This window comes from Parambassis ranga, chromosome 21, assembly GCF_900634625.1.
Source record: "Parambassis ranga chromosome 21, fParRan2.1, whole genome shotgun sequence".
Classification (NCBI taxonomy): Eukaryota; Metazoa; Chordata; class Actinopteri; family Ambassidae; genus Parambassis; species Parambassis ranga.
Window position 1 is genome coordinate 12,057,558 of NC_041041.1, and position 12,950 is coordinate 12,070,507.

Consider the following 12,950-nt stretch of genomic DNA (forward strand, 5'->3'; position numbering starts at 1 on the left):
ACTGACTGCCTCAATGCAACCTCTAATATGAGCCTGAAGACACATTCTCGCCTTGATGTTGTACCATACTGCTCATACATTACAAAGTCAATATAGCAGCACACTGCTGATAACACTGTCAAGAGCGCTCATTGTGCTTAGCAAATTCAGGCCGTTTTTTCCCCCTCTCTTTCTTTTGGTATTTGTGAGAGTGCTGGCTCATATTGTAAACACAAATGGCTTATTCAAATTTAGGTCCAGGCAGCGCTTGTACTGTCAGACGTTTCTCAGTGTGGATTGAGGCAAAATCAGAGAGGTGTCAACAGCTCTTGACAGCTGTAACTAAGCCATAAAAAAAGACAAAAATCAGGCCCTTGCAATGTGTGAATGTGATACTCGATATACATAATTCACCCCATTTCCCACAGGATGTAAAACATTCTTTATTTAAGTAATTCTTTAGATCAAATGGCACTTAATTCAAACACTGCTAGAACTCTCCACACAGCCTCATAAAACAAATACTGTGAAGAGCTCAAATTATTATATCGTTAAAGAGCTATAGATCCGCCAGATAAAGTGGCCTGTGTTCTACAAAACTCGATTACACAGTGACACTACTCAAATTTAGAAACAAACAAAAACTGCTTTTATAATAACTTGCTTTAGAGACCATTGGTTTCTAATAGCAGGAACACAGTGGCCTTTAATATAAGCTCAACAGAGAAGCGCCCTGAGAATAAAGACTTATACGGTGAACGGACCACACACTTGAAATTTCAGCTCATCCATCAACGCAGCCCCAGCAGCAGCACTTCTTTGAGCATACATGCATGAACACAGAGAACTACTGCGACATTTATCATATCCTTCCCACCTACAGTACATTGCAGTGCAGGGTACCAAAGAGGTAAGATAGTGGCATCAAAGGTGGAGATATTAAAGCCTTAAATCATGATATGGAAAGTCATCCAGCCAGCCAGCGATCTGCTGTCAGGGGGGTCGAGACTGCATCAGTATCTGATAATGTGAAATCAAGGGTATTTAGGGGTCTTGCTTATTTAACTCTATCCAAACAGACTTTTTAAAATATGCCAATGTAGCAAATCAGTGTTATCTGACTTTTTCAAAATGATGATTGTTGAATTTCACACTAAGTGAAAAATGTGGGGTCTGCGTAGTCTCTGGGTCAGCGTTATTTCTAGCATTCTTCTGTGACAAGAAATATGGCAGGTTTTCAATTGTGTTGATGGATAAAGGGATTTTCGGGCCAAGTTACACTACATTTGCTGAATGGATTTAAGGATGGCAAAGTCTGTTGGTTGGTCAAACTTTACTGCCAGGGCCACAGTGAGGATAATATTTGTGGTTTAATTTGTGAGATCACAAAATGACACAACAATCCATCAATCTTGTAAAGATTTAACATGTTCCCAAAGGTGTGTTTCAGGTGTGTCAGCATTCAAGAACAATTTCAATCTGATGCTTTCCCCCACAAGAAGAATTAAACCATGGTGAGCCTCTGAACTTCGATAAAGCATTGTTTATGTATAAATGGTAAACATTTCAGCCTCAGTTTCATGTTTAGTACTCACCAGCAAATGTTGTAATGCAACTAATGACAGATGGAAATGGTATTTAAGGGTGTTAAAAGGTTACTAGTTACAAGACAAATGTCGTCAACCTGCAGATTTTACACATATTTATTTTTACAGTGTTAAAGTGACCTCTCCAGGAGAGGGGACGTTTTTTGTGTTGCTTTACGAGGGTGAATATAACTATGAGAAAAAAACCCTGCTCTCATTAAATTAAACGTACAAAAATGCCAAACTCCTCCTAACAGATTTTATTTTGTACCAAAAACACCATCATTGTTAATAACCCTAACACTCGACTACGCCTGGGTTTATTCCAGCAGCACTCTGGTCTGGACTTCTCTCCCAGTCTCATGATTTCATTTGCCTTTTCTGAGCCATCATTTCTGCTCTCCTGTCTGCTCTGCATGTCAGACCGATGCACCCCTGTTTAATACAGGCCTAATATTGACTGAGGTGTTGATGGATAAACACAACCTTGGACATCTTTACATCACATTTTACACACACCTTTGTGTGACTTTACATGGACATGGTGAGGCTGTGGAGCACACACAGCACTGGCTCAAGCAATTAACCTTTCTGCATATTAAATATCACAGTCCACCTTTTGAGTGCCTGTAATTTTGCCTGTAATTACTTCTGCAGCTGATGATTTTACAACTTTGCCCTCTGACATGCCCCATTACCTTCATTCATGATCAGTGTGAACATCACATGGCTGTCACATGCACTGTAGTCCACTCAATTACTTTAATCATAACAAGAACAGGGGGAAAACACAAACACCTTGGATTTAATTAAAACATTAAAACTACTATGATCTATAAAGAGATGCGTGAACTGACAGTATGTGTCACATCTCATCATGTATTTGATATTTCTGAAGCACAAACAGACCAAGGTGACCCTGATTCATGGAGTTTGTCAGCGTCCCCTCTGACAGGTATCAGAGCTTCCGTTATCATTTACAGCCTGCTGGGATGAGAATCATTTCCACCTGTGCAGATTTTCCTGTACAATCTAAACAGCCACATAATGGCTATCTGCCGCTGGCCCCAGGAGTCAAACTGGTGATAGCAGCAGCTGATGATTCGGCACTCCATTAAATCGCCAGCTCGACGAAACTGAGACTATCCAGCAACAGCAGCATAAGCACAGACATGAGCACACAATATGACCCAAGCTGAACATATGTGTGTTATAATTGTCTTTTTGTATTTTACCAGCTCAAGAGGAGAAATGATGAAGTACGCTATATTAACAACACAACAGTGAAACCTTCAGCCTGGAAACATATTACAGTGTGCAACTGTAAAATATCAGAATGATGAAAATGCTTACTGCATGTTTTAGTGCTTACATGTGTTTCATAAAACATGAACCACCCAAGGACAATTCCTCACAAAAGGCCACTCTGGTAATGGTTTGTGACATAGTAAACTGAATTGAAAAAAAGGTTTTGAACTCGGCAATCATCAAAACATGCTAGGATCTCCGATTCCCTCATGAATCACTCTCGGTGCCACTAGAGGCCCAAAGGTAAGACACATTTCCTTATTTAGAAAGTAATTCATGCAGGAGTGTGGGGCAGCAGTGATGAGGAAAATATATCTGCGATAAATGACATGTTAACAGAATCATTTCATGGTTCAACACATTTACTGTGATCTATACCACTGCTGCTAAACCTTTAAGGTGCAGATTCACACAATATATATTTTGATTGGAACAGAGAGGGAGAAATGTCAGTTAAAGGTACACATCAAATTCTATCAAGATCCTAGTTATCCCCAAAGTCAAAGAGAATCCAGAATCCAGATTTTTTTTTTAAATATACCCAAAATACACCTCCATCCTATCATAATGTCTAATGCGAATGCCTAGGATTTTTTTTTTTCTACCAAGGGATCTTGTTATCAAACGCCCCTTCTCTTTTAATTATTCTACATTCTGGTTGAAATTCAGTATTGATAAATTGCTGCGTTAGTTCTCATAATTCCTGCTATACAAGGTATGTTCCTCTGTCTTGGCAGGGAGGAGATAATATTGTGATGGGGAGGAGGTGACAGCCTCATCTCAATGTGAATGGAGCTAATCACCAATGCAAATTGCAATCAGAAGGGCATATCTCTACCTAACTGAGAGATAATTGCACGATTGTGCTGATAACAAAAGGTCAACTGCGTGTAGCCACTAAGCTCTCGAATGATCATCAGATGCACACTGTTTCCAGCAGTAATTATTTTTACAGACTGAATCACTGCCTTAATTTAAGGCTAAACACTTTTATGCCTTTTTTTTAAAATGAAGACTTTAAACACTGATTATTCTGCAGCTTTGCAGTTAGGAAACATTTTACTACGAGAAGCATAGATCACATCAGAAATAATGCACTTTCGGTTTGTTTTCTAAATTTCAAGTCAAAATAAAATAAAAAAAATCCCCAATTTTTTTGGTAAAAAGCCACTGGCATTTTCTTTTTATCACCAATAATGTCAAATCCAGCTAATCACTGTCCTCCTGACAAAGGGGAAGGCAGCGTTTTAGTGTCTGCCTTCAGCAGTGTGATAGGAGCGCCCTCTACTGGACTTACCGTGGGATCTTGAAGAGAGCTTTAACTGGATGCATCTCAGCCAGCGGGGGGTCTCCGTCTGCAAGTTCGATGGCTGTGATGCCGAGAGACCACACATCACAGCGGGCATCATACGAGTAGTCATACTGCTGTTCACAGGCTATGACCTGGTGACAGAACACAACAGCCCTCAACAGCCCATTTAAAGAAATGCATAAGAGGGCAATTCTTATTTTTAACATGAGAATAGTCAAATCATTAAAATAAAGCCCTTTATTAGAGAGCAATAACATATGGAAAATTGTTTTATAAAGGATCATGAGGCTGAATGTTCTTACTCGCAGCCAAAATTCTGGCAGAAGTACAGGCAGGTCTATTTATGGCTCATTTAAACACTGAGAGGTGGGTCAGTTCAGCGGCTGCTGGTATGAGCTTCTCCTTTCCACAGTCAATAATTATAACTGACACCACATTTTACAGCTGACTTTATTCTAATTGCCCCTGAGGTCCCTCCCTACCAGTCCAATCACCGCACCTCATTTCTGCCAAAGAGTAAGCTGAGGGGGCCACGGACTCCCAGCTATTAACCTTGACGCGACCTCAAAAACTGCAACCATGGAGGGGAATACACAATGACACAGAGGAGAGCTCCGTCTCTCTCTGAGTAACACACATATCACATAAGAAATTCCATTAAGCACTAAAACCTGTGTACATGTTGTGGTGCTGTATTTTTAGACATGAACACGAGTGTGATGCTTAGACTCTGACCTCTGGAGCCATCCAAAATGGTGTTCCAACGGATGTGTTCCTCCGCAGCCTCGCGCTGGTCAGTTGAGCTGAAACACCTAAAGATCAAAATTTAAAAAAAAAAAAAACATTGACTTCTCATAGTAATTAAGATTTAGATCTTTGTCTGGTTATAAGTGTGAATTTCCTGAGGATGAAAGCCAGATTTATAGCAGACACTAAATGTGCGAATTAATCAATAAATCCTGGCATATAATTTAGTGTGGCAACCTGCCAAGCAGTAATAATAATGGGCTATAATCATTTCAAATTATGTAGGACAGATTTTTATCAGCGTGAGTCCACTTCATCTCCATGACACAAAGGACATAAACATGCCTGGGGGTGACTCAAAGTCATTTGCCATAGCAGCTTTCTTTTAATATGCAAAGGATCAAATAATGCAATTTAAATGAGCAATAATAGCCTTGGGTTAAGGCTGCGGTCCATGAAATAAAAAGATGTTATGGTGAGCCAGTGTGGAGCACATTTCGTGATTTACCCTGTACTTGTGTTCCCCTTCACAAACAACACTGCAGGAATGTGTTGCTCACCAAAGATTGGTCACATAGCAAACAGAACTACTTCATCTTAACAATACACTTCAGAGGAGTCCATTACCAAAGTCAACCAGTTTGACTCCGCCATCAGTGGTCAGGAGGATGTTGTTGCCTTTGACGTCACGATGGATAATCCGGTTGTTATGCAAATGCTGCAGGCCCTTTTTAAGTTATAGGACAGGAAACACAAGGTGTATAATTAACATAGTGTTAGTCAATTGTATACTCCCACATCTGTTCACAGGCAAAGACATTCATAACAGCCTGTCACACTTCCCCTGCAGAAAATATATATCCTCTGCACACCCTCTGCATGTTTGCACCCCCACCTCCTTTCCAAACATTAGCAGCTTTTGCAGTGGGCCGTCTTACCAAGAGGGCGCTGTATAAGATGTATGAGATAACGGGCTCCTGCAGACGCTGGCCTCGCACGAGCAGGCTTTTGATGAGTTCTGTGACAGAGCCGCCATTGCACAGCTGGGAGGAAGACAGAGAAACTCCAGTGACTCGTCCATCACGAACCACTCTAGATTATGATTCATGGGGAGAGCTGGCCCACACATACAAGTTAGAAAAAGCATCAAATGGCAGCATGATAGCATTAACATTTGTGTAGGCGGGTTGCCATGGCAAAGTGAGGCCTGTTTCAAAGCTACAAAGGGTTTAAGAGTTGGTTTACACACATAAAAAAGGATCATTTGGATAACAGTGACATGAAATATTTGGCTCTTCTCCACTGCTCTCCACAAGAAAGTGAATAAGTGCATAAATGCCGACATGCGCATGTGTATACATAAAAACAGCAGCCCTCACAACAAAAATATGAACAACCAAGGAAATAAAATGCATTACTAAATAACTCACCTCCAGTACCAGCCAGAGTTGTCCACCTGACAAGTTGTCCGACTTGTAAAACATGCCATAAAACTTCACCACATTAGGATGGTTGGACAGCGTCCTCAAAATGTTGTATTCTGCCTCAATTTCCTCGTCCACATCCTTTACAACAGCACCAAGAGACAAGTTACATTTAAACATACGACATCACAACAGGTGACATAAATATCATATTTATGCTTTGCAGTGACAGCAAAAAAACAGGGCTAGGTATAATTGGAAACCTTAAGACGGGGTTATAAACCCAGTAACAAAAGCAAGGGATGGGCTGGTGAGCTGAACTATTTCTGAAAGTGCTTTTCTATCAAAGTAAATCTCAGAGGGAGAAAAGATCAACAGTCAGAGAGGGAGAATTTCTCTTCCTGGATGTCTGAGTGATAGTGTCAGCAGTCTAATCAGGGAGAAGGATGGAAGAGGAGGCAGCTTCATCTTCATGGCCATCAGGGAAACATCATGGTGGATAGTGCTGCCAGGATGGGGATTATTCCACTGACACAATCACAGACTCAGACCAAGTCTCTCTTCAACAAAACACTACCAATGCAGAGTCTACAGTGTTCTTATCGCACAGACAAATGAACAGATATACAAAAAGCATACAGCCAATGCAGCAGCTACTCTTCTTCTAGTAAGACTGTTCAACTTAACATGACAGAAAATAAATGAAAAGGGAAGACACTGATATATATAACTATATAATCACAGGAGCAAGTACAACTGCATCAAGATGGAGGAGGAAAGAAGTGCTGGCAACTTACTCTGTTTGTATGGCTTGAATGCTGAGACAAGTCACATAGTTATAAGGAAAGATACAATGGTTTTAGTCTTTGCTTTCTTCTTCTGTCACAATATTATGAGCTCTAGCAGTCATGAGAGAACTGTCAAAAATGAGTGAGGTTGTGGGTTTTCTCACAGCAACAGCAACAATAAACCTTACAGTGAGGAGCCACACTTCAAGTGTCAGATCAGTGTCTGAATTCTTACTGATCGTTACTGGATTAGAGCCGACATTAACACAGATTTTAGATAAAGCAGCTTAAAATGACAAAGCGTTAGGTGATGTTTTATTTCAGTTGTCTTCTTTTGTGATGCTGACAAAAACACAGTCTTTCCCTAAATCAACACCTTAAATAAAACCAGTGGTTCCGAACCAGTAGGCCTTTCAACGAGTCAACAATAGAACCATACTTTTTCCACAACTGTTCAAATGCAATAGTTTGCCCGGTTAAAGGCTACCTATGACAACATGTTCAACAGGTGTGCTAACCATCTTAGTTTAGCAAGTTAACATGCTATTATTTACTCAACGCGAAGCACGGCTAAGATGTATTCCTTACAAAATGTAAAAGATTAAATTCTGTCTTGCCGGTGGTGCTAAACGAAAGGTCATCAGGATTGATGACATCTCATTGACTCCTTTGTTTCATTTATTAACTTCTAAAATGTAATCAAATAAAATAAGAAAAAGAAGATGTGCTCTGGTCAAGTAATGGTGAGTTTGCATAGGTTTAAGGTGCTATAAGCCACAGAAGCTGTCAATCACTGTCTTGAAAGATTTAAAAAACAGAATACTGCTTTATGTGATTAAGCCAATATACTGCAAACAGAAAATCAGATCAAACATACATCACATTTTAAGTATTTATACTTAGCTTGCACAACAGCAGCAGCCACTATAAATACTGGATCTATAATCCAACGGTTTATATAATATATATTATTAGAACTGGAAATAGACAGCATGAAGATGTCACAGTGCTCTTCTGTAAGAGATTCCACTTGCTTTTATCTGACTTACATTGATCGGGTCCAGCACTTTCACTGCTGCCTGACTCCCATCCTTTTTGTTGGTCACTCTGTAGACTTTGCCATACGTTCCTTTACCAATAGTCTCCACTATATCCCAGTCACCTGAGGGGTCGCCCAGGTTCTCCAGTCCAATCATGCTGGATTTGTAGGGGTACAGTCCATAAAGCGACCTTCTGGAAGACGCACACAAGCCTATGTCAATGTATATATAAATGAAACTTTTGTTTTGCTTCTAAAATTAATGAATAAGAAGTGTTAAATTCTTGCTCTCACCTTTTACTCGTCAAGAAATATGTCAACTTTTATGTGAACAGCTGGGCTGCACAATGTACTAGTCAGACTAGAACAGCAAGACTGAAAAACACATTTTCTGCCATCTACCATTACAGAGGAGCACGTAATTAAAATGTATTATCTGCACGCAAACCACTGTGAAGGTACAGCACACCTACGCAGAGCAATACAATTGTTCCCCAAGGCCTTTTCATTCGGCTCAGTGTAACGACTATATCTGCCATGGGACCCACTTAACAGGTTTAAGGCAGGAAAATCAAAGTAAAAACAAAGCCGGCAGCTGCAGGTGGAGACAACAGCACTCTACTTACATGGCAAGTGTTATTTTCTTCTGAGTCATCTGGGCTGAGAAAAAGTACAAGTAAAGAGCCTCTAGTGATCATAATATAACAGGTGCAATGGCAACTGCCTCCTCAAGAGGATAGGCAACAAGTAGCATTTCACACAGCCACTGAATTAGCCCTCTCCACAAGGACCTTCCCACTGCCCACTAAGCAGTCAATCTCCTAAAGATCAGTAGGATTGGATGAAGATTAACTTGACAAGCGCCATCCTGAATGAACAGTGAACCTGTGCCACGCCTCCACACAGTGTTATCAAATGAGTATTATGTAATGTGTTTAATTAAGTGATTTATACATCTCCTGCTTATAAAGTGGGCAGCTGGGACAGAATAAAAACACACCATAAATGTCCCTTATAGTCAAAAAAAGCCACAGCATTCATGTCAAAACAGCTGAAACAACACAGTGATGGATAAGTGATGTGGCCATGTTGGGACACATGCATCCTGGTTTTTAGAAGATGATATACTTCAGATAAACATGATGGAGAGGGATGTTTGCCTACAATCTGAGGTCTGCTCTGTATGTCTGTAATGTGTAATGAATCACAGAAGGTTGTATGACCCTGAGAGAGACGGAGGAGATCAGCAAACTGGTGAGAAAAATGATGTTATATCCTCAGGAGACACGGAACCTCACACATGAGGGCAGATTTATGGAATGCTGTTCATGCAGGCGGACAGTAGATGGATATGTAGCACTGACTGTGCCGTGAAGAGCCTCAGCTCAGAGATACAACTGATATCCTTCACTGTGTCCTCCAAGGACAGACAGGTTGTAGCATACGTGCAAGTACATTTAAAAGATTAGCAGTGCCTTGCTAGCTAGCACAGTGAGCAGCTACCATTCTACATGCAGCCTGAATAGTTAGGCCATATTTTGCTTTTAATAACAAATGCAGTGTGTACAGTGAGTAGACATTCCTGTCACGGCAAGAAAGCTGAAGACACCACTGAATCTTGTTAGCTAACTACAATAGCAACATATGGCTACTGCTACTGCTATAAGCATCGTGTCAGACGAAATAAAGAGTGAAACCCCAACAGAATCTGACATAAGAAATAATAATTAACTTATTTTAGACTTTAATTAAAACTGTTTGTTGGTAGTAGACACCTTAATAGGTAAAAAACGACTAGAGGACATACACTTGCGAGCTAGCGATTAGCATGTGGCTAATACTGCCGCACAAAGTCATGTCCGAAAAAAACAACACTAATCACACTTTAAAAGTTATCTTACCATTTGTTTGAAGCGGGGTAGACGCCCGTGTATAAGGGAAAATAGACAAGAAGCCGACCACACGGAATCTGCAAGGTAGCCACTGGGCTGGCACAATGTTTGGCTAGATCAATGATGCACTGAACCCACACAAACAAAAGCACCTGTGTGTGATTCAGTATATTTATAACCACACTATTATTGAGACTTAATAATAAATTCGTTTTCAAATAATGTTATCAGTTAGATTCAAGTCATTGTTTCCTAAACTGGGCTACAAAACTGCAGCTTGATGTCTTATGCTGTATGAAGGCAGGTGCACAGATTGTTGGTATTGATCATTTTAGCCTACCTGCAGACTGAGCAGGACATTTACCAGTGCAGTCTTTATTAGCATACAAATAGCGTACAAATCCAGTCTTAGGTAGAGCCTAATGATCCATCTAATTATCTGTGTGTAAAATAATGCACCACACATGGCTTCTTACTTAACATCTAACACTAGCCCTGTATTACTGCCTTCTGTTTTGTAACTCACATGGAACATGTGCCAGTCACCAGTCACCTGTGGTCAAGCCATCTTCTTCACCTTTTGTCACAAGACAGCTCATATTCCTCTACAGCAGTTTTTTTCTCCTCCACCATCAGGAAGCTGCTCTACTATACAGCTTCTAGAAATTATATTCCATTCAGATTATGTGGCTGCGTGTTGTTAAATGAACAAGAATGCTTTGTGGTCAATGCTCTATTGTGAATTATATGTGAAAACCTTTTAAAATAACAACAACCACACCAGATAAAACACTATTTTAGACTATATTCAGACCTAACAACAAGCTGCTACCATCATTTAAATGTTTCTGTCTCTGTTAGTTCAATCACATGCATGTTTTCCATTCAAAATAAATAAAGTTCACATCATAATCATAAAGCCACAAGTCAAACATACCTGCTTCTGTGAAAGTGTTTGTCGCTGCCTCACACCAAAATGCTCCAGACTAATTCATGTCGATCTATAGGGATTAATAATTTACCAGTAATCTGCCACCTGATCTGCAGTCCTGTTAAATATTCAGGTGGCAGATGTATCCAGTCATAAAGGTGGCTGATATGAAGCATCTCAGGTTGCACACAGGTAACCAGGAAGTTCATGACAGTTACTGGGTCACATGACTTCTGCCCCTTCCTTCCCTCTATCCCTGCACATAATGTTATATAAAGCATCTACATGGTACGTTCATTTTGATGCTCTCATTTAGAGCTATTTTTTCCAGTGTCAGTGTCAACACTGCCTCTTACTGTTGCCATGAGTTCAGCACCCAGGGGAGCTGATAAAGTGTTAGTGTTTGACAAAGACATGAGCTGGAGCTTCAACATAACCAGAGCCTGCTCTGACCAGAGTTCAAATTTATATATATTTGTTTACATTTTAATGCAGTGTTGAAATCTGGGGGAACATTATGGACCCTGTGTTTCGAATCACAATCAAAAATAGCCCTTTAAATGGACAGGAGATACGCAGAAGAGCTGCTAAAGAAAAGGACACCACCGGTCCTCCATGACAACACTCAGGTTACCCTTTGTTTCCCAACAGCATGCTTCAAAAAGCAATGACGTATCTGGTGTTTATAATGTTGGCCCATGACAGTGAAACAGATTTTTAAAGCATCCAACTACCCCCTGCTACTTCTTATCCTCACAAGACATTTGCTTTTAATGTGTGTCTACACAAAGCCCAGTTTAATAAGTAAAGGTCTAAGGTAGCTGACGCAACTAGCTGCAGCACATCATTGTCACCAGAAACAGTGCAAAGTGAAAGTCTGTAATCTAATTTTCTGCTTCCATCAAACTCCCACTGTTCCACCCTCTCTGGTAAAGCCTTATGGGAACTCCACTTGGCAAACCCTTTGGTAAGTCTGTGGAGGGAGAGAGGGAGAAAAACCCACTATAATCCCTTTTAAGGGGATATGAAGAGGCTTTGCAGTAAACCTCCACGAGGCACAAGTCAGGCCTAAAGCACCATGCCCTTGTTCTCACCCTGGATGGCCAGAGACAAGCACACGCTTTAAACTTTTAACCCCCTTAATCTCAGCAATATACCTGCACGACAAATAAAACAAATTAATTAACAAAGTCAACATTATCATCACTCTGAAAATCCAGTTAGGAATGAATCTCTTGTCATCTAATCACAAAGCACAAACACTGCAGCTGTGCTACTGTGATGTGATGTGATGTGATGCAGGGCTGCTGTTTGTGTCAATGCAACAGAACTGACAGACAGAACTCTAACTCAGAGTTTCAGCATCAGAACTTTCAAAACTCTTAATGAAAGAAACTTTTACTAACACTGAGATTAATACAGGACAGAGAAGCTGAACAAGTGATGTAACTCTACATATAGAAGAATTATTTGACATATTATATTATTATCATATATTAGTCAGTGTTTTTTCTTGTGTGACACCTATAGATCAAGAAGCAGATTTCTTACCTTGACATGGCTGCGTCCACATTTCCATCCCTAACATCTAGAACACATGAAAACAGTTATATACATCAGGTGATCACTGCACTCTTGCATCCATCTCTTCTGAGTCTGCACTTGACTTTACACAAACACTGTATTGGCTTCACATGCAGCTTACCGCCCATAGCTACACACCAAAAGTGATTTCCCTGTTTACTCAGTGAAGGCCTTCAATTATTAACAGTATAGACACTTGAGCATGTTGTCCTGCAGACCGGAAGCTGCTAACTGACTGACCAGTATCACCTTATAGGGCCATCAATGGTGTATTCATCATGCCCAGAAGAGCAGCAGCACAGCCATACTTACCTATGTAGGACACAAATGAGGAAATGTCCAGTGATGCCTGCTGGAGGA

At 40.4% G+C, this 12,950-nt stretch overlaps 1 protein-coding gene across 1 annotated transcript in view; it reads right to left on the minus strand.

Annotated features, from left to right (window-relative positions):
• The window catches only part of myo3b (myosin IIIB), a 51,179-nt gene extending 40,148 nt beyond the window's left edge, over positions 1-11,031 (minus strand). The window contains exons 1-7 of the mRNA XM_028393523.1: positions 11,013-11,031; positions 8,194-8,377; positions 6,363-6,497; positions 5,871-5,975; positions 5,560-5,659; positions 4,921-4,997; positions 4,171-4,316 (exon numbers count right to left, since the gene is read on the minus strand). Coding sequence (XP_028249324.1) covers positions 4,171-4,316; positions 4,921-4,997; positions 5,560-5,659; positions 5,871-5,975; positions 6,363-6,497; positions 8,194-8,340 — 710 coding nt within the window. The 5' untranslated portion in view covers positions 8,341-8,377; positions 11,013-11,031. The remainder of the gene's footprint in view (positions 1-4,170; positions 4,317-4,920; positions 4,998-5,559; positions 5,660-5,870; positions 5,976-6,362; positions 6,498-8,193; positions 8,378-11,012) is intronic.
• Positions 11,032-12,950: the final 1,919 nt, after the last annotated feature.